Here is a 22,130-nt window from a genome sequence, read left to right as displayed (position 1 = left end):
CTAATAAAGTTGCAGGCCTAGCTCTCAAGATAGATGAATCCTGAGCATTTTTAATATGTTATCTAGATGAGAATTCCATTCAACAATAAATAATTGAAGAGGTGAAAATGTGTGAAGGTTTGTTTTTGGTGCGGCCAAGTGAAGTTTATGAGAATTGGCAGTGCGTGGATTATGTTGATAATAAAAACCTATCTTTTACGGTCAATACTACTACAAGGTGTGTAGTGAGTCAATTCTGTATTTGTCCCTTCTCTCCGCGAGAAGAGCGATATCGAGATCGTTATGAGTTATGTGATTTTTGTGCACATACAATATTTGAGAATGAGATGTGTGTCATTCTTTTGAGCTAATTTAATTTTTTTTAATTAAGTGAGACAGATTAGAGTTTTATTAGTTCTGCAGATTACAAAGATTGAGAGAGATCAGTGTTCTATATTATTTATGCATACTCTAGCTGATGATGAACCAGGCTGGTGTGGGCGAAATTTTTTTTCCCAATTGGCCATGTGCAGTGTTCTTCTTAAGACGCTGAGACTTTGGAAAGCCTTAACGGTCATGTGATTGACATATATTTCGCAAGGAATGTTTCATGTGAAATAAACCCAGAAATATTTATACGTGTGTATATGTAAGTATCCTTAAGCATATTTATCTGTACCTCCCATTTTTTGCACCAATTTTTTTTAAAGACAAATTATTTTGAAGTTTAGTCCAATAAGAAATACTGATTATATTTCTATTTACTACACAGTCAGGATACAAAGGAACGGTTGTCTGGAAACTAGTTGGCAAGCCATGGACATAAAAACAAAAATTAGAGGGCCCAGCACTGTCATTGCGGTAAAACTAACTTCACGTTGTCGTGAGGTGAGCATTTTTGGTCATTGTGACTACTACGTCTGCGGTTGAAGAGACAAATTTAAATCCTTTCTTGCGGAAGGTTCTATTTAGAAAGTGCGTAATTTAAGAAGTTTGTGATGCTACACTTTATCAAATGTCTTTCCAATTGCAAAACAAATTCACGGGTTTCCGCTCTAGAGTGAAGGCTACAATATAAATGTGTCACAAATTCTTAAAATAAGGAAATGCACACACGCTCCCCATTGATATGTACAGTCGATGTCCAAACGGAAAACGGCCATGTGTACGTTTTTCAGTTTTTGCAAAAGCGTCCTGATCCCCTGTTATCATATAGAGTCAGGACTTATCTCAGCTAAGAGTGTGCTATGACCTCCTTTTCTTTCACTTCCACGGTGCTGATAAAGAGACTTGGGCTCTTTATTAGCGATGCTGATAAAGAGCCCAAGTCGCTGTAAAACCTAAAAGTTTGAAGCAAACATTCAACGATGCTCATATCTCATGTACGAATTTCTTAAACAGCGAAGAAACGGTTCTCACGTTGTTCTACTGATATTTTATTTTAACTGAAAGTTTATAACAACTCGTCGTTAGTGACGATTGTCGCGCGTTACTACAGCGGTCACCTTTAAGCGATTAGCATAAAATTGCACACATGTGTAAGGAAAACATCAGTACTCCAGCCTGTACATTTTCAAATTACTACCATATTTTTTATTAAGAGATACAAAAATGTGAAGCTATATGTTTCGATTACCCTAGCACGCCTCTAACCGCATAAATGTGACGTTTATTGGTGAGTTTAATTTAGTTAAGAGATGGACCACTGCGATTATCCTTGCATGTAGTGTTCGCCATGAATCGCAAATCAGGTGCAAAAACAAATTTTGATTAACTATCACAGTTCATTTTTTTAATATGCAAAACCTTATTTCATACCACGTGTAAACGTACGTGAAGTTGTGAGGAATAAAGTACTAATGTGACATCTCATTTAGCCTCGTATAGCATTTGCGTGCTCCAATCAGACGCATGCATATATAAGCGAAAAAAGCTTTCGCAAAATTGATTCTCTCCTGACAATATACTTTCTGAAGGACACCGTGACGTCTGAATTACATACTACATGAAATGTGTGTAAAAAAAATAAAACCAGAGGTATAATGAATTGCAATTGCAATTTTTTTTTGTTATGTTCTCCCGAAGAAATTGCTGGGCAAAAGAAAAAAAGAGGGAAAACCTTACCGTAGTTTTTCAGTGACGGACCGAATACATGCCATAAAACCGGCGAATCCAGAATGAAGACAAGCTTACACCAATGTGAAGACGTTTTACTTACACTCTGATTGTTTGACACAACAACACCTTGTACAAAATATAAACTTCATAAGGGGCTTCTATCTTCATAAACATTAAAATTTACGCACCTCTAGTTTCTTCCGGTTTGCTTAAAATCACTGGATCATAGTAAAGTACCGCCATTGCTTTCCTGGCTACTAGCCGGACGCAGATACTAACATACAAAGGACCAAACCTAGCGATATGATGGGCTGATAGGTTTTAGTTACTATGCCAACCGCCATTCAGGTTCACTGAAACCTTCGCAGCTTCGAAAGGGTCATTCCGAGCCAGTCGCTCCAAGATCGCTATGGAGCATTATTATATTGAAAGCGTTCATTGTAAATATAAGCGTATTTGGTGAAGTGACAAAGAACAAAGAGCGTGTTGGTGAATATACAAGAATCAAAGAAAGAATAAAAACACTTAGAGACAGGGACAGACAGCGCAGTTCTTTTTGAAAGAACTGTGCCGTCTGTCCTTGTTCCTAAGTGTTTTTATTCTCTCTTTGGTTCTTGGTAATGGGAATGCAATAAACTTATAAACTGTGCTTATCTCCACAGATATCTTACACTGATATTGTTGCGTACTTCGACAGGAAAATTATTTTTCTATGCCTCCAAGCACCAAAACTGCATGTGGTGGCGGTACGATGTACGCTTGTTTCACAGGTGTGTGGATAGAAAACTCTTGGTATATAAAACAACTTTTTGAAAGCATCCTGCCACCAGCGAATTCAGGTAGGCTAACAATAAATAAAGAGGTCCAGGAGAAACTCTTCATTATATGAAAAAATATGGCAGCCAAACGAAAAGCTTAGAGTTATTTTTCCAGGATACAGTGACGTAAGAGTTGCGTAAATTTTTTTATGCGGCACGATCGCTTTTGTAGCCGTGTTTTAAAAGTTTTTAGTTTTCAATTGGTATAACATACCAATGAAAACCTATCTTAATATTTTAAGATCTACTTGGAGGCGCACTCCTTGTTTCCCATAATTCATATTATCCACCTTTACATAACCAACCAATGAGATATACGCTTTTTCCGTGACAATGTTACTGCGGATAAAAAAGGCACTTAGATTTATTCAGTCATATACTGAAATGAAACAAACATTTTATTCCCACACTACCACCACGAGGTCTTTAACTTCCCAGTAACGGTTTCACTACATTCTCGTAAGGCGAGAGTAGCAAGCTTAGCTTGCACAGCTAGCAACTTGCATCGTAGATGTAGTACTTCTGCGTTGTACCACAAAGCAGGTCAAAAATAAAATCACAGCAGGTGGTGTTCTTGTTCAACTCAGACTCAGGCACAAGTAGAGCACACGCCGTATCTGCAAGATTCAAGTAGCTTAGATAATTGCTTTCATCTGTACATACATTATCAGCACATACAACCTAATGCCTCTGGAAAAAAAGAGTACTCTGCCAGATATGTGTCCCGGGCTTTTATTTACGACAGGATAGGACCAAACACAAGAAGAAATGAATTTGCGGCCTATAGTCCTGTCTTAGAAGGGTGACGTAATCTGAAGTATGTAGGAGCAAAAATACGGGAATGAGGAGGTTCAAGCTAGCATCTGTGAAACTCGTTACCCGTATGTCACTCATTAGGAGATTGGGAGTTGGAAATAGCACACAAAGGTATATCTTTTATCTTCAAAGCTTTCACTTGTTTTAGGGCAGTGTTCTTTACTGTTAGCGGAGGCTGTGCCTAGGGATTATACAATTTTTAAACCCCCACTAAAATCGAAAAGACATGGGGTAATACCTTAGAGAAACGAACATAAAAGCTAACACAAAATCACAAATTTGAAAAAAAAGAACTGCAACTGTTGAGAGTTCGTGTCCCTATATTGACTGTTGGGACTTGAAACACTCAAATTATACTCTTCGTTATGAAACGGTTCTTACCGCTGACGTAGGTGTTCCTAAGAACGGCGCACTGCTCGCACTCCACATATGCGGCGTATACCTTCAGTGTTGAACTTCCTGCAAATATGTAAGCAAACATTGCGTCAGTTTAGTGACAGATTTCTGGTATATTGCTGTTTTATATCAATAGATAATTAAAAAAACATTACACTCAAAATTCGTCAAGAGTTAGATAGTGTACACAGTTTTAGAAACAACTGGTGCCTTATTACTTCATACACTAGACATTTCGGTAAGCTCCAGAGCTATCCGCGAGTGAATTCATAATTTGTTATCCGCGCTGTGTTAAAAAGTTAAGTAACCAACTTATCTAACTTTAGATTGGCTCAATTACGAAAAAAAACGAATTTAAAATAATTCGAAGAAATTCGAGATGGGGACATTTCAGTAACACTTACCACCTGCAGGAGTAAGGCTCAGTAAGTTTTTGCCCGTATATCCAGGAGCCGACTCAAGGGTCGCGCTTGCCGTACTGGGTGAAAAATGTGAGAAGAAACTATTATGTATAAAAACGATATACTTCGAAGAAAAATGTATGCTTTGCTTGAGTTTCTAGAGCTAATGTATTTGATCCAACTTCTGGGCAACATGGCGATTCCAAGCGGTTGGCCCAGGCTGCCCCTCCGACAATCATGAGTGGTCATCTTGACCACGAGGGGGACAAGGGCAACTGGCCACGCGAGCGGCGCTCCGCCGCTGATAAAAGGCCGTCGCAGCGGATGCGCGGGGGCTGCTGGGATCGCGGCGAAGGCGATAGCGGCCATTAAATGTTTATGAGTTGTTGAACCGGTGTGCTGTGTCATTCTCCGAGACGGGTAGCAGCAAGGGAAATCCCACAAACTTTATTAAAGCAAGCTGTGGGCTGTGTGTACGACACGGCCGCATGTTTTTGGTTTGACAACGTCTGCGTGCCGAGTCTAGTGAAATGAAACTCAAGGATCGAATGTAAATATTTCATTTTGATGGAAACTATTTAACGGAATTAAACACAACTATAAAAGCGAACAAATTTTTTTGCTAGTCGCGCGATCGCTGGAACATATCAAATATTTAAATATGAGGTAAGCTTATATTACTTGTCACCTGATGATACGCAAGACACCGAACGAGACACACGTCAAGAAAGAACGCGGGCGTATTCAATCAAAAGTCACACAGGCAGTCGAAAACAAGTGCAGGTCGAAACGCGAGTTGCATTTGGTATTTTAAGACTAAACTCATCGATGGACACATCCGACTGATTGTAGGACGATGGTAGGAGAAATAGGAAATATATCGTAGCGTTTCAGTGGCGATGTGGTCCCACGCCTCCCCTCGAGCCGACCGAAGGGGGTAGTACTGCCTCCTGGATCGGCTTACAATTCACGGCACTGCGAAGGAAGACCGCCTCCCCGAGCGCCGACCATAGAGTTAATATAATAATCTAGAGGGGAAGGTCCCGTGCATTCGGGCAGCTCGGGAACAGTGGTGCATAGACGCGGACATTTGTGAAGTCGCACGCGGACATCCGACTCCTTTTACGGTGCTTGACTTTGTCTAACATCGGATAGTGTGATCTAGAAACAGGAACCCTTTAATTTAGTGGGAACACACCAGTGTCCTCCTTTTGTCAAGTGTTTTTTTATACATAGTTTACAATATCGTTTGTTGTAAGTTTGCGCTATGCACTTTCCGTTACACATTTTCCTTGCTGCACAAGTTTCCGTACATGCACCCCTTCCTGTTAGACGTTTTAATGTCAAAGCTTCTTTTTTATATCGTTTACTGAGCCACACTGCGTCCCAGGCAATGTCCTACTAAGTTTTCTAGTGCGGCACCTTGAAGAAGAAGTAGAAGATTCGAAAACAAGGAGCCTATAAAATGACAAAGCTTAGGGACTCTGTTTCCTGTAAACCAATACGCGCAGGTATAGTGGAACATAAAAACACTACGTTTAGAACTCCAGTACTGAGTATATAGGGTGTTTTTTATGAGTTAAAAGTTTGAAAACATTCGGGAAACGTTCACTAACACAGTTTATATCCTCAATCATACGGCCTGGGTGAGGCAATGTAGAGGATAATTGTCAGGATCTGTTGGATAATTAAAAAAATATGTTAATAAACTTTAATTAGAGAAAACAAATTGGCGTTTTCAAACAAAAATAAAGCTAGCTGAGCGTCATTGAAATCCATTATATCAGTAAATTTTAGAAAAGCATTGAGCGCGTGAGGAGCGCAATAGTTCGCTAAAGTTACCACTCCTGGAATAGGCGCAAGGCTGGCGGGGCGAAGATGCAGATAAGAGACGGAAAAACCGCACCGGCGTCTTTTCACTTTACCAGTCTTTCGCATGCTGCTTGAGTGGTAACATTAAAATACCACCGCGCTTCGCACGTGTTCCAAGTCTCTCCAAAACTAACATATTTTGGGTTTTCGATGACGCCCAACGAGCTTCTAATAGGAAACCTGTGATTTTCATTTAATAACTGAAAACGTAACCAACGTATATTAGGTAATAACCGACTTATTGAAACGATTAACTCCCTATTATGTCCCGCTGTGCTAACTCCCCTGCAAATACCTCATTAATATGGATTCCCCGATTTTGTTTTAACAGTCGCAAAGTTTAAATACACCTTTCATAATTAGCGGTAGAATTACTTGAGGTTAGTGTTCGATGGGGTGCATTAAAAAAACCACAAGTATTGTAAAAGGCCTCCATGTAAAAAAAAATATATAACTTCACTTGTTAGAATTCTGAAAGCATGAAATGGTTTGTAATAGAGCCCCCCACAACCCCGAATTCCAAAACTTTGTTTGTCCGTCCGTTTGACTTTTCGTGCATGTGTCCATCCATTTCCTGCTAGATTTAGCAGGGGAAATTGACGTTACGCCACCTAAACAAGAATTCACTTTTCTCGCTAAACTTAGTAAACATTTGATAACCCGAAACCTGTCACGAGGCTTAAACACCAATTTAGTATCCCCTTTAAATTTCTCGGGGAAATCGATGTCGCTTGACTTGGCGTCACGTGAACTATGCGGAGGGCAAGTTCGTCTGCTTCTTGCGCAGGGGGTAGCGGTGACGTTAGAACGCCGAGCCCTGATTGGCTGATCGCGACCCCCTTTCTGAGCGTCGTCTGCTCCTTGGCAACGTCGTCTGCTCGAACGTGGTCTGCGTCTGTGTCACCGTTCCTGCGACTTTCGGAAGTGCAGAGGCCAGATTCACGAAACGATCTTACGCCAAAAATGCGCGTAAGACACAGTTTAAGAACAAATTCTTATTCACGAAACGAGATTTTCGTAAGTTTTGCGCAGGTTACGACGAAATCCTACGACAGCTCCGAAGTTGTCTTACGCACTTCTTGCGATCAAATCAGCATGGCCGACAGCGTCGCGGTCGCGACGACCCACGGACGTTTATTTTTCTACGTGCGCTTCTTACGCGTCCCGACTTCAAGCAGCAAGAAAAAAGTAATAAGTACTTGAAACAGACCACGACGGACAAGAACGCTGGATCCACAAACACCCGGGAAAAGCCAACGGCCACGATTCCACCGAACGCGACCAAGCCAGCTCGGATTAGGCCTAGCAGGCACTCCGCGACTCGGCGACCGTCTGCCCACGACCGGCTGGCGTGCTGAATGGAATATGCCCGCGCGATCCTTGTGAACCCTTCCCGTATTATACTTTGTTCGCTGACCTCAATTTTATATTAAGAGGTCAATTTCTTCCTCTTGTTATCTCCTTGTTTCCCGAGGCAACGGTGACTCTCGCCGGTGGAAAAGCGGTGAATCTCCGACAGACGCAGGAAAGGTGAAGCAGCCATCGCTTTGACTAGCAGACGTAAAGCAGACGACGTTAACTGCGCCAACCCGCCGACGCCGTTAAAGAGTGAGGAGTCTCGCCACACACGAAAGGAGGGAAAAAGTATTTGGGAGGGACCTTGCGGACACTAACACGCTCACTCTCGGTTCTTAGCAAACAAAACTCGCCAGTGAGTCCTTTGACTTCCCTCCTTGATGCGCGTCTGCTAGTTAGACAAAAACAATGTACCGCTCGAGTTATTTCGTCTGCCCCCTCTGAAAGGCGAAGTCGAGCTCGCTTGTAAAGACCTGCACTCCCGAAAGTCGCTAAAAAGGTAAGACAGACGCAGACGACGTTGCGAGCAGACGACGTGGCGAGTAGACGACGTTGCAAAGGAGCAGACGACGTTGAGATAGGGGGTCGCGATCAGCCAATCAGGGCTCGGCGTTCTGACGTCACCGCTACTTCCTTTCTCATGCGCAGAAGACGAAAATGAGCCCACTTGCGAGGCGTATAAACTAATTTAATTTTGCCGCTAGATCTAGCGGGTAAGTTAAAATCACGTCACCCTTACACCAATTCAATTTCCAGACGAAAAGATGAATTCAAGTTCATTACCCTCAAGGACATTCCTATGATTGTGTTATATAAACTATTTTAAAAAGGCGAAAGAAAATTAGACATTAAGATGTAGAAGACCTCCTCAATGTCTTCTATACAATTATAAACGGGTGCTCCTCAAATGCTTCCCTGCGTGTACCATAAAACGTTGGATACATAGTTGCTGCAATTTTTTTATTTATGAATTAAACAGATATTTCAATTGCTTTTACTCACCTTCAATATTATTGTTTTGAAAGTATAAGTCCACTCCCCTATTACTGTAGTTCCGTTATTACTAAATTGTAACTGGAGGTATTCGGCTTCAATTATGTTTCTAAATTAAGTCAATTATTCTTAGTTTTTATGCTTGGCATCTTTCAATGTTATATCTAAATGTGCCTCAAATGTCACCATCGTCAAACTATTCGTTTTTGTTTTAAATATGATAGCATCTTGAATGAATCAACCCCTGCTACTTTATGCGACCGGAGAGTTAGGTGCCAACTTCAATTTACGAAAAAAACATCCACAGTAACCAAGTGCTAAAGCAAGGACTACCAGATATGGGCCCTCTTCAAAATGTGCCATGTTTTTACGCAACCTAAAAATTACATTGAGACTGTTCCTGCGTGCCTGATTCACTTTTTTTTTAGCTTGTGCAGCTTCACAAGATAAGATGTGATGGCTGTAACAATCCTGCTGCGTATTCATAGGAAACATATCGTAGTAATAGGTTTTACTTACGCAGACTGGCTTCCGAAATCGAAACGAAGAGGATAGGCACCATTTACGGGTGGTCCGTCTTCCGAGTACTTGACGCACTTGCTTGTTCCACCGAAGACTGGGTCAGACTCATAATTCCTGTAGATTGTGTGCCAACTCTCCGGAAGAGGGAAGCACTGGATCGGAAATAAGGTGAAGCAACTTTGTGAACTTTAAACTTAACGAAAGCATTCAAACATTTATAATCTAGAAAGAAACGACGACCAGTATATATACATGTCTTACTTTAAAAAAAAAAAAAGTTTAATAATACTTCACAACTTAACATATTGACGCGCACAGGGCCGAACAAGCAGCGCTCGGTCACGGAATTTTAGAAGATTCGCGTTTGTTCCTACCCGGGGCGTTCACTTTTATCATTTGGTCCTATACTTCGTTTCAGCTTCGGTCCGAGCGCGGCCGATGTTATGAGCCGAAAGGCCAATCAAACAGCGAAAGAGGCACAACGTCATGGCGTGCTTTCTGCAGTTGATAGGACCAGCCCAACGAGCTTGAGTAAACTTAGAGCGGTAAACCAGCGGTCAAAAATAGCACCCCCCCCCCCCCCGGTTGCCGCCATCTTGCCTGTTTGCCACATTAGTGATCACGTGACGTTAAGATGGTTGCGCCCAGAGGTGGGCCAGATCAGATTGGCCAGATCGCGGTCAGATGGGCACTCTGGGGCTGCGTTCGAATCTTACTCGAATGGTGCCGAGTTAATCCGGCTGATCAAGTCACGTGACGAGACAGATGCAGCAACGCTGGACGCGAGTAGGTTTTCGAACGCAACGTGTACGAGAACTTCACCCAGGAGTGAGATCGAAGCTACGTTCCATTTAGGCTGTGTTTCAAATCTTACCCAAATAGATCCGAGTTACTCCGGCGGATCGTGTCACGTGACACCACAGATTGAAAAACGCTGGACGCGGGTAGGTTTTAGAACGCCAAGGGTACAAAACCCTTACCCTGGAGTAAGATCGAGTAAAGTTTGGAACACGGCCTTACTTGCACCTCCTGCGACGGTGCAGAAAAGTGTAGGGCAGTCTACTTCCGGTATAGGTATTGAGATACGACCGGAAGTACACCGCCCCACACTTCTCTGCACCGGTGCAGGAGGTGCAAGTAAATCGAACGCAGCTTCTATCTCACTCCTGCAAGGAGGGTGAAGTTCTCGTACCCGTTGAGTTCGAAAACCCACCCGCGTCCAGAATTGCTGTATCTGTCTTGTCACGTGACGTGATCCGCCGGACGAACTCGGCTCCATTCAAGTAAGATTGGAACGCAGCCCCAGACTGAATGCAGCCCCTGACCGTGATCTGTCCAGTCTGATCTGGCCCACCTTTGGGCGCTGCCATCTTCACGTCACGTGATCACTAATGTGGCAAACAGGCAAGATGGCGGCAACCGGGGGGGGGGGGGGGGGGTGCCATTTTCGTTGCAGGCACTGGGTTCCGGTTTACCGCTCTAAGGTAAGACTCAAGCTCGTTGGACCAGTCGGTACTCGCCATTTCTCAGTGCGTGCTGCCCTACCGGCTAGTCCTATAAAGCGCAAAGAACACGCCATGACGCTGCGCTTTTTGCGTTATATGATTGGCCCTTCGGCTCATAACTTAGGCCGCGCTCGGACCTAAGCTGAAACGAAGTATAGTTTCTTGCTCTCAAAAGTGCCTGTTCATTCTCAACCCGAACGCCCGGTCCTCGCACCTTATGGGGCTAGTTTTCATGATGCCGACACACACTAGATAGGGAGCTGCCCGTGATAAGGAGCTGCACGCTATGCTTGCGTTACCTTTTTTTAATTATGAGTTCACTCGTTTTACTGTTTGGCGTTACAGATACGTATAAGCACCATATTTTATGAAACATAATGTCCATCCAGAAGCTGAGTATAGTTAGTTACCTTATCTTTTTTTTTTTAACTTTCCGCCTAAATACTTACACAAAAACGCCAAAAAAACGAAGAAAAAAACGCAAACTTTTTATGGCTTGCCGTTTAGAAACGCGAAAGAAGTGAAAGTGTAATTCCTTTAAGTGTTTGGAAGAATATGTAACGAGTAACGTAACTACGTTATTCAGAATAAGTGACGTGCGTACGTTACCCGTTACAGTTTTGAAAAGGTAACGAGTAAGTTACAACGTTACCGAAAAAAAAAATAACGCGTTACCTGCAACGTCGTTGCTCGTAACGTGTTACCGCCAACACTTGTATAAAGTCCCAACCAGTGTTTTTTTCCTGTTCTTGTTTTCGCGTCTATATTTATGCTCAGGTGAAATGCTTGCAATATTCAAATTCACTGAAAAAATACGATAGAAGTTACGTCTACAAGTTTTTTTTTTGTTTTAATAATCTCTTTAGCCTGTTTTTAATTATTATTAATACTGCAAATGTCTCAGAAAATATGTGAAAATACACTCCAATATGATCCCATACTTTTATCACTGTTGCACTGCAATCTACTTATACTGACCTTTGTTAAGTCCTGGTACTGCTGAAGGTCAGGATTGAGCTCTGGCCATGACTGACTTCCACTGCAAAACGTCAAGCATAACAGTAGGGTTACGGCAGACCATGTGAGTCCCATGATATAAGTTGACTTCAAGACTTGCAATTTAACTTTGTAAGACTGGTTTGATTGCGAGAGCGCATTGCGCTGGGGTTTATATTGTAACCGGGAGAGAAACCTTCAGTATGTCCACCTCTATAACATTTAACCTTCGCACGTGGGCAATTTTTATTATGATTTATTTTCAAGCACGAACAACAATCGGGTTCTACAATGTAATTAAAATGAAGCCGCGTGATAGCGGAGATTGCAATTTCGCTTATTTCAAAAACACTAGGCAAACAGGAAACCGAAACAGCAAAAATTTTGAGTCCCACCGGAAATTTGACTTGGGAACATTGTGCTTTCTCTTGATTTTCCGCTCGTATTTTTTAATAATATTTATGAAAAGAAATACAACACGATTTCATCGGACAAGTTCCGAATTTAGAAAATCGACTTTTTAGAAAGTTCGATATTTTTAATGCAAACGCATTAACTATCCCTTGGAACGGAACGGGCGGCGTCTGTAACCGCGAAAGAAACGAAAGAAATGCTCACTCTCCCATTGGAGGGAGGGGAAGGGGGGGGGGGGGGGGGGGGATTTGACCTTGCTTCACGGGATGGCGCGCTAGGCCGCCGCTCTCGTGTCAGGCGCTGCCGGATGGGGGGTAGGGGGGGGGGGGGGGGGGGAGGGCTCTGCGGCCGCCTCTGGTCCTCTTGTCCCCGAGGAACATGGCGGCACGTCGGCGGCCGCAACCTCGGCGGTAGCGAAACGTGGCAGTCCTCGCCAGCACACCGCATACCAGTGTTGTACGGAACGGCGTTCCTGGAACGCGTTCCTTTTAGGAGGAACGAAGGAACGCCACCGTTCCATTTTGCATCGGTGGAACTGGAACGGGAACGCGTTACATTTTTACAGGAACGAAAAAAGGAACGGCGTTCCTTTTTTTCGTTTTTCGCCAATTTTGGCGAAAAAAAAATCAATTTTGGCGAAAGTAAATTTTGGCGAATTTTGTAATTTTTATTTTATTTCTAAGAGGGGAATTCTAAAAAAGTATAAAGACAATATATTTACGAAGAGTAGGATCTCGTTACCTTCTGGTTACTTATCTTAGGGTTTATTTTGTGTGGTGCTCACTTGGTAACAGTCGGCCGCAGGGGAGCTAGTGAGCATCGATTCGTTTTTCAGTGCCCGAGACTGTGCTAGAAGAAGCAAAACTTTTAGTCGAAGAAAAAGACACAGAAAGAGGGACGTTTCCAACTCAGCTACTTTCTTTGCTTTCACGAATCCTCATACACTCATAAATCTAAGGCCGACTACAGCCATCACTGAAATTCCATGAAGAGACCTACAATTACAACAAAAGAACAGGTTACCAGAACACCCTTGTGTCCCGAACATTGGTCACTTAAGAGATACGCAAAAATTAACCTTTATTTATTCTCCCCTTGTCCCCCGCCTTCAAATTCAACAACGAATCCAACCTTCACAAAAAGGACTTGACTTGCAGTTTTCAAGGCTGATGTTCCAAAAGCCCTGAATTCTTTTTCGCTTGCTCGTCTTGGGGACAGCATCATTGAGAAGCAACTATTATTACGTTCGAACAAGGAACTTTGTTAGATTGAAACGTGTGAGGTTGACGTAAAAATCTCGTGCGATGTAGAGTAACAGTACATTTGGCTCGTTTGAATCACCACCACAAAACATGTATATGGCTAAAAGCTGATATTTGTAAAGGTGAATATATCAACAAATGAAACCCTGCTTCCCCTTGTTTTCTTCTCCTGGTGCCCTTCCATCACGACATGCAAATTCCTATGTTGACATTTAATAAGATTAATACAAATAAAACCTCCTTGATTTGATTAAATATGGTAATCAGCAAAATACAAATGTAACGTACATGTAACGATACGTTCCATTTTTGTAACGGGAACGAGTTCCTTTTTCACGTGTGGAACTTGTAACGGGAACTCGTTCCAAAAGTCAGAAGGAACGAGCAATGATTTTTCGTTCCTTTTTTTAAGGAACGTGCACAACACTGCCGCAGGCCAACTAAGGGACCGGAAGAACGACATTCATGCTTTCAAATTCACAACTCATAAGACGTGCTTATGAATAATCTCTATACTCACAAAGCCTGGCAGTTCAACGACGGAGTGATATAGTGCCCGCTCGCAGATTAGGAGCGCGAGGGTCTGGTAACGCCGAGCATCAAAGAGCCATTTCCCGGGGAACCTGGTCGTCAGCGCACAGCTTGTGCAGCGGCGAGGACCCGAAACACACCTGTTCGTTCGGGAGAAGTGTGTTTCGGCGTCTCTCCGCAGTGGGGCGCCAGTCAGGTGGCTATCCTCTCATCCGTTGTCTGCCGCTCCAGCTGTTCCATTTCGGCGTCCGCTTCTAGTGGCGATCTGCCAGGCTTTGTCAGTATATAGGAGGCTATGCCTGAGGTGGTCCTCGGAATGTTTTTTTTCATAAATATTCTAGATTTGCGCATGCGGCACCCTATTGGCAATTGTGACTGCAACCGTTTTAAAGTCCTAAAGTAATCATAAAACGCAATAATTACTTACTTTCATTAACATTCACACACAGATACATTGGCGTCGTTAATAAAGTGTCTACTAGTGTTCGATACTTTGTGTAAAAAAAATGTTAAATTTTATTACTGTTGATTTTGGTGCCGCTCCACCTAAATGCAGGAAGTGCCCTTCCATATGTTTACACATTAATATTAATTTCACCCCTGCTCTCGCTTATGTTTATTAGCCAAATCTAGAGCTGTCTCAAGCAAGCATCGGATAGGTCTTTTACTTATGATGCATATAGAAATAAATAAGCAAAACCACACATTCGGTTTAAACATTTTTGGTAGGATGCATGCATGTCACTATAAACTATGATCATATTCTATTACATGTTATTGTAATTTAGATGTAAAATCTATTTATTTTAACTTTTTAATCACATGTGAATAAGAAATCAAATTTGGCTCTATAAAAAATGAGTTGTCACCTGATATAATATTTTCTAAATGGTGAAATTTCTTGGCCCATTATTATAAAATATAAACCAGAAATTGAGGTCCTAACTTTCAAAACAACCTCAGGGACCAAAAAAAAAAATGTGGAAGAGCGTGAGACGTCCTCCTGATAAAAAAGTGTGATACAACTTGAAACGCCCTCAGCGACAAGGAAGTGTGGTACAGTCTTATGATATTTACACTAGTTAAAAAGGATCTTAGTTGTATTTTTATGCAAAATAAATCACTACTAGAGACAGTGTACGTTGCATCCACCAGCACACCTTTAACCCGACAATCGGGAAGGGAACTGCAAAGTCCATGCGAATAATCAGGCATGCAGGGTGAAACGAAGAAAAACCACCTCAGAATTTCGAAATTAACATTATCAGAACTGACGTACATAAAAGCACCTGAGCTTCATTGAGACTTCCGAGAAATGGTTTTGGGACCCAAGATTTTTTGGAATTGGCAGCTCGAAATTTCAACGACTTTGTATTAAAATAAACTAGTGTTGAACCAAACACTTCTGTCTCATAAATATTCCGCTAATCCTCGATACATTCGTACTAGAGAAAATTAGGTTTGTAGCTTTGTCTTACGCGGTTTTTTCTGCGGTAAATTAAACACATCTGTAGTGGTAGATACCTTCGAATCCACCTCTACGTATGTATCCAGGTTGTCCGACATACCAACCCAAGCCCTTCAATTGAAACTTGTGAACCGAAAAGCGATAATTACAAAACTAAGCAAACAAATGCTGCTTCTTTTGTAAGTGCAGACAAACGGTCTTCTGCAGTCATATTTCTGGTCAGATTCCAAGGTTGCATTGAATTGGATTTGTCGTGACACAACTAAATGGCAGCCCTCCGTTCGAAGCAGAGTTACCGAAAATCAGCAACGCACGAAGGAATGTGCATGGGACCACTGCAGAAGCGAAGACAATCCTGCAGATTTATTGACAAGAGGAGTATCATCCCCTTTTCTGTTGCACACGAGCACGTGGTGGGCCCGTCCAAAATGGCTCGCACTTCCTACTAAACTGGCCAACGCGATTCCCAGTTGCCAATAGTGCACGCGAAGTAGACATACCTGAGCAAAACAAGTTCATCCTAGTCAATCCTGTGGCAGTACCACACGCCACTGGCACACCGACGAATTCGTCGTTGATGAATTTGCACAACTACAGCAATATCAAGAGGGTTATTCGAATAATTGCATGGATTCAACGGTTTCTGACAAATACATCATTGCATCAAGGTTCTAAGGCCAGACCACTAACAGCTGATGGCATTTCTCAAGCAGAAACATATTGGATCCGAAGGGTGCAAGATGAGAGACTTCCAATCGAAGTTGCAGTTCTCAACGAAGGAAAGCAAGTGCCTTGCACGTAAAATGTAAGCCGATTTCACCCATTTCTTGCACCTAACGGTGGTATACACGTTGGCGGCCGCTTGCAACAGCTGCATGAATCCTACGACCTTAAGCATCCTATTTTGCTTCCGGGACGCTGTAGATACACTGACCTGCTTATTTTGCATACGCACACTCGACTTCTGCACGCGGGTGTTCGAGTACACTTACCGAATTACGCGAACGATTTTGGATTATCAAGGGACGCCAAAATGTCAAGCGGGCCATCAACTCCTGCCTTTGTCGTCGAAGAATGCTAATGTCTGCAACCGCACCAATGCCGCCGCTGCAAAGAGAACCCATAATAAAAACTGGCCCATTTGAAGTTATCAGAGTGGGCTTTTGTGGTCCAACGTACATATGAGCGGCATCACAAACAAAAGCCTACGTTGCTCTTTTCCCCTGCGCAGTAACACGAGCGATTCATTTGGAACTAGTCTCCAGCATGTCGACCACAAACTTTTTTATGGCATAACGACGATTTGTTTCGAGGCGAGGAATACCGTCTATACTATAATCAGACAACGGCCGCACTTCCGCATGCGAGCTCCAGTTCAGAAGTTCAAGACTACTCGAGCGGACTTCGCATTCAATGGAAATTCAACGTGGAAAACGCCCTCTGGTGGAGAGGATGGTGGGAGACAATCATCAGAACAATCAAGGATGCCTTCAAGAAAACGCTCGGACGCACAAGCCTCACATTTGAAGAACTCACGACAATACCCTCTTTGAAGTCGAGGCGGCCGTAAACTTTAGACCTCTCACTCATATTAGCACGGACCCCGATGAGTCGCAACCACTAACACCATCGCATCTCTTAATAGGCAGGCGAGCGGTTAGCCTTCCACCGAAGTTGATAGGGTCAGTAACCAACCTGAACAGCCCAAGAATTTAGACGAAGAGTGATGTACCGTCAGCGACTCATAACGCAACTATGGAAGCGGTGGAAACGCGGATATCTTCTTCTCCTTACATCGGCTCACCAAAGCCCTTCCGTGGAAGTATCAATAATACAAGGAGGAGACGTCGTCATTGTAGAAGACAGGTTGCACGCGGGACACCGCCCCTAATATGGAAACTTGGCAGAGTCACCCAGACGTTTCCTGGCAGAGACGGGATAACCAATGAGCTTGAGTAGACTTAGAGCGGTAAACCAGCGGCCAAAAATGGCACCCCCACCCCCCCCCGGTTGCCGCCATCTTGCCTGTTTGCCACATTAGTGATCACGTGACATTAAGATGGCTGCGCCCAGAGGTGGGCCAGATCAGATTGGCCAGATCACGGTCAGCAGATGGGCACTCTGGGGCTGCGTTCAAATTTTACTCGAATAGATCCGAGTCATTCCGGCGGATCAAGTCACGTGACAAGACAGATACAGAAATGCTGGACGCGGGTAAGTTTTCGAACGCAACGGGTACAAGACCTTTACCCAAAAGTGAGATAGAGTAAATTTTGGAACACGGCCGCCTGGATGGGGACCGAACCAAGTGCGCAGGTGCGAGCTGGCCGAGCGCGGCTGGCGCGGCGACGGCAGTGCGAGTAGCATTGAACCGCGATGATCGTGCTGCGGGGGAATGGTAAATTTCCATGTGTGCCATGATTGGCTAGGCAAACGATGAACGAATAGGACCGGGTATGCACTTATCGCACAAGATCTGACTAGGCACGCGTGGATCCGATCCGAGAAGGAATGCGTGAGAGCTCTCACGCATACCTTCTCGGCTTCCACTTACAGATACTCTATATGCCCTGCGTACCTTTCCTTAAAAGCCATGAACATTCCGCTGGTCGAGTGCAGCGAGAATGCAAAACTTTCATGCGAGATATCCACGCGATGTTTGACATATACGATCGATTCTCTCGGATCGGTGCCCATACTTGGTCAGATCTTGTGCGATGCGTGCATACCTGGTCCTATTTGCTCATCGTCTGCCTAGCCAAACATGGCATACATGGAGATCTACCATTCTCCCACAGTGCGAACATCGCGGTTAAATGTGGCTCGCACCGCCGTCACCGCGCCAGCCGCGCTCGACCAGCTCGCACTTGCTCGCTCGGCTCGGTCGCTCGGTCCCCATCCAGACGGCCGTTTTCCAAAATTTACTCTACCTCACACTCAAGCCCGAACCATATAGGGCGTATTTGCGATGTATTTGCGGGCGTTTTGGCGGGCGCAATCTCGACGTACAACGGGCGTCGGGACGAGCGCTTCTGAGGTCGGCGTAAATACGCGCGTATTCGGTGATCCGACTGAGACAGATCTCGGCGTATCGACGTATTTGGGCGTGGCGTATCCGGAAGCGTACGGCGCGGTGCCGGCCAATCAGCTCCCGTGTTGAGAGCCGGAAGTTGCTCGAGAATCGGCTTGTCTAACTATGCGGCCGGCTAGCTGACTTGACTCGGCCGCCAAAATAGGAGCTCGCTTGTCGCGTTCGCCGGTTTATCGTCGAACTGTACGAAATCGCTATATTTCTTGGGAACGAACGATGAACGACTGAAACAGAACAAAATACCATCGATGTTGCGGGCGATGTGAAAAGAATTACAAAAGGAAAGGTTTTGAGCAGAGATCGTGGCCGTGCTCCTGCCGGGAGTTTTTGGCAACTTGATGGTTGCAAAGAATCATTTTTGAAACAGGTGTAAGCAAACTAGGCTTTGGTTGCTTCTTAACATCAGTAATTTCTGTCTTCTCACGGAACGCAATAAAATAGCAGCCTATCTACATTTTCCCTCCTTTCATGAAAGGCGCGAGTCGGGCTACACTGCGCCTAACGCCGAGGAGACGACGACGAAAAGCGTCGTGTGTGGTTTGGCGACCTTCCCCTCCTCCCTTCTGTGAAAAAAGTGCTCGCCAAATCCCGTGATGACGCCCGCTAAAACGCGTAAATTCATCGAGAATACGCCCTATGTGGGTCGGCCTTCAGTCTCAGGTGGTGTTCTTTCTTTGCTTCCGTCAAAAAGGTCTAAAAACCTGTTGCGTTCGAAAACCTACCCGCGTCCAGCATTTCTGTATCTATCTTGTCTCGTGACTTGATCCGCCGGAATAACTCTGGTGCATTCGAGTAAGATTTCAACGCAGCCCCAGAGTGCCCAGCTGCTGACCGTGATCTGGCTTATCTCTGGGCGCAGCCATCTTAACGTCACGTGATCACTAATGTGACAAACAGGCAAGATGGCGGCAACCGGGAAAAGGGGGGGGGGGGGGGGCATTTCCGCTGCAGGCGGTGGGTTCCGGTTTACCGCTCTAAGGTAAGACTCAAGCTCGTTGAGGATAACTAGAGCGTGCGACATCCGTCTGGCAAACAAGCGGGTCATTTGCAGGCCCATTGAAGGTCTGTATTTGCTTGAAACGTAGACGCACCTTGCATCCCCCATTTCTCGCCGTCGGGGCGGAAATGTTTTGGAGAAAAAAGAGGAAGAGGAAGCGCCCGCGACACGTGACGATGAAGGCAGACAAATAAAAGGGCTCGAGCCGAACGGTTCTCTCGGTTTTTCGGCACCAGCATGCTGAAGATAAAACAGGCAGAACCTTGTTCACCTTAACGATGTTACTCTCAAATTCCAAAAGCGTCGAACACGTCGCTCATGTGAGCGTGTGCTCACATGAGGGATATCTTCAGTTAACATCAGACGCCATCCCGTTTCAATCTGTTCGACTGAATTAACACAGAATATATTATCGCACCGCCTTAAGAAATTCTTAAAAAATTAGCAGCGCGTGTTGGTTCGCTTAAATACCGCAGCCGTACTTGGGTGATCTTCGTCTTTATCATTGTCATACAAGATATATAGAGTGTTTGCTTTACTACAAACTGTTTTATAGGTTCCGCTTCCGTGACATAAAAAGTTCGTGGGTGTCTCGAAGAAAACATCGCCGGCAGAAATAAATGCCTTTGTCCCTCGGGTTATTTCTTTAATTATATATAAGAAAACGTGTTTTCATTTCATAAAGTATATATATATATATATATATATATATATACTACAGGAGTAGAGCATTAGACTGGAAGCAACATTTCCTCCACCCATATTTGCTTCCTAAGGTTGTACAAATTTGGCGACGTGTTGGACACACACGACCACAACCGCCAACCAAATAACATGTCATAAACTAGATATTTCACGCTTGCACTAACTGGCCCATTCTGGGGGAACAGAATTTCTAGTCGTATGGTTAGAGAATTTTGAGTCATATGGGCAATTATTTTTCAGCAAACGATCGTTGGCAATGTAAAAAAAAGAGCTGCCATTCCTGCGGGAAGAAACTAGTCATGTAGTGCAGGGGTGCAACATCTAGATTGTGGCGTGCTGCTTGGTTGGTGGAGGTGGTAATAGGTGTTCTAATACTTGAAGACGCTATGTATGTTTTCTTCATCCTTTTTCTTATTTTATATTTTACGGTTGCGTGTATAAATTTAAACTGTCGCGGTGTTTTTTTTTTTTTTTCGCTATCCTCGTTGTTTTATGTTTATCCTCATCGTATACAACGACTAGCGACTGCCCCATATCACCATCTTACTTAATATTTATTTCTTTCGACTGCATTTGCATCTTGTATTTCAAGACATTTTTGAACATCTGCGTTATGTTTGTAACGCGATAATATCTGTGAGTGATTTAGTATATTACATTTCAATCATTTCTGCTTAATATTTCTAGATTATTTTTATAGTCTAAAATAGAATGTTTGTTGTTGAAAACGAAAGTTTGGGGATTGCTTCTTTCTTTTTTTTAAATCGGGGCGACAAAATTTCTTTGTGAACTCGTCCATTTTAGAATCTTTTGATTTTTTGGGGGTCCTTGCGTTTAAGGACCTAAGAGAGGTATTTTATGTCCTTGCCCAATTTCTGGAGGCAACCTAGAAATGTGTTGTTGTTTCAATTGAGCATATGTGCACACAATTCAAACAAGTTTAACTCAAACAGAGCTAAAAATGTTCTTCTCTGATTAATGTTACATCTAATTGCCTAAGATTTAGTGTAAACAGGTCCGAAAACATTTTGCCTGAAAAAAAAAAACATTCCACCACAAAGAGTTGGAAATTATAAAGACGTGTTTCCTTAAGTAGTAAAATTAGGAGGTTCTATACCAGCGCACCAAGGAGCTTTTCGTGCACAAACAGTACCGTCGTTGTCGTTGCACATCCGCCAAGCCCAAACCACGTTTTCGATCTCTTAATGCCGACGAGGCTAATTCTTTGCGTACGGAAAGCTTTTGGGTAATATAGTCTAAAACTCGCAAGTAGAAGACCAATATATATTTAGAAACAATGTCTGCGTGTACGTAAGTCCTAAATATTATAGGTCGTTCATTACGTTACGTGTAATTTATAAAAACATGTTTGCATAAATCCTACCAATCTTATGATACCTAGCATCATGCGGGTTCCGAATGGAGTCGCTTTTGTCACTGGAGCATGCAAACGTTGACGGAGAGAGTCAAGTTATCCAGCCCAGACCAACAAAGAGCAAGCTCCCTTTATTTGCACACTTTACAATAAGTACGCTTGGGCGTCCAGCAATGACGTCTCTTCTACTTATTGGACATCATTTCAAGCGGTGGTTCCCAGCGACTGCCCCCTCTACGTGAACTGGTGTGGACGTCATTTAGGACGAAGGGATCGCATCTTTTCCTCACACCATAAATGGCTAAAATAGTCCGTTTTTTCACCAGAAACAGCCAATGTATAAAAACTCTGGCATACCAAATGCGATTTTTTTTAAGGTATCGGATTTGAGAAAAACAAAAAGCGCTGATATTGTTGTTAGAATATTGAGTTTAGTGCAGCACATCTGTAGCAAAGTATCACTCTAAAGAAAAAATAGTGTTAAAGGACTAACGGCAGCATTTGGTCCTCTGAAC

General features: G+C 43.5%; 1 protein-coding gene across 1 annotated transcript; it reads right to left on the bottom strand.

The window, feature by feature from the left end:
- Nucleotides 1-3,407: 3,407 nt before the first annotated feature.
- Nucleotides 3,408-11,917, bottom strand: LOC115319205. The gene is made up of 5 exons (XM_040503659.1): nt 11,755-11,917; nt 9,269-9,423; nt 4,532-4,605; nt 4,113-4,190; nt 3,408-3,532 (listed from the first exon to the last, which is right to left on the bottom strand). Exons 1-5 carry the CDS (start codon nt 11,866-11,868, stop codon nt 3,408-3,410), a joined length of 546 nt encoding a protein of 181 aa, XP_040359593.1. The 5' UTR covers nt 11,869-11,917.
- Nucleotides 11,918-22,130: the final 10,213 nt, after the last annotated feature.

Source organism: Ixodes scapularis, unplaced genomic scaffold (assembly GCF_016920785.2).
Source record: "Ixodes scapularis isolate PalLabHiFi unplaced genomic scaffold, ASM1692078v2 PGA_scaffold2__306_contigs__length_199485367, whole genome shotgun sequence".
Lineage (NCBI taxonomy): Eukaryota > Metazoa > Arthropoda > Arachnida > Ixodida > Ixodidae > Ixodes > Ixodes scapularis.
This window is presented reverse-complemented; position numbering and strand designations above follow the sequence as displayed.

Coding starts and splice junctions, on each gene's coding strand:
- LOC115319205 (XM_040503659.1), bottom strand. CDS start 11,868: ATGGGACTCACATGGTCTGCCGTAACCCTACTGTTATGCTTGACGTTT. Junction 4,606..9,268: donor GATTTCGGAAGCCAGTCTGC/GTAAGTAAAACC, acceptor TTTTTCACCCAG/TACGGCAAGCGCGACCCTTG. Junction 4,191..4,531: donor GAGCCTTACTCCTGCAGGTG/GTAAGTGTTACT, acceptor ACATATTTGCAG/GAAGTTCAACACTGAAGGTA.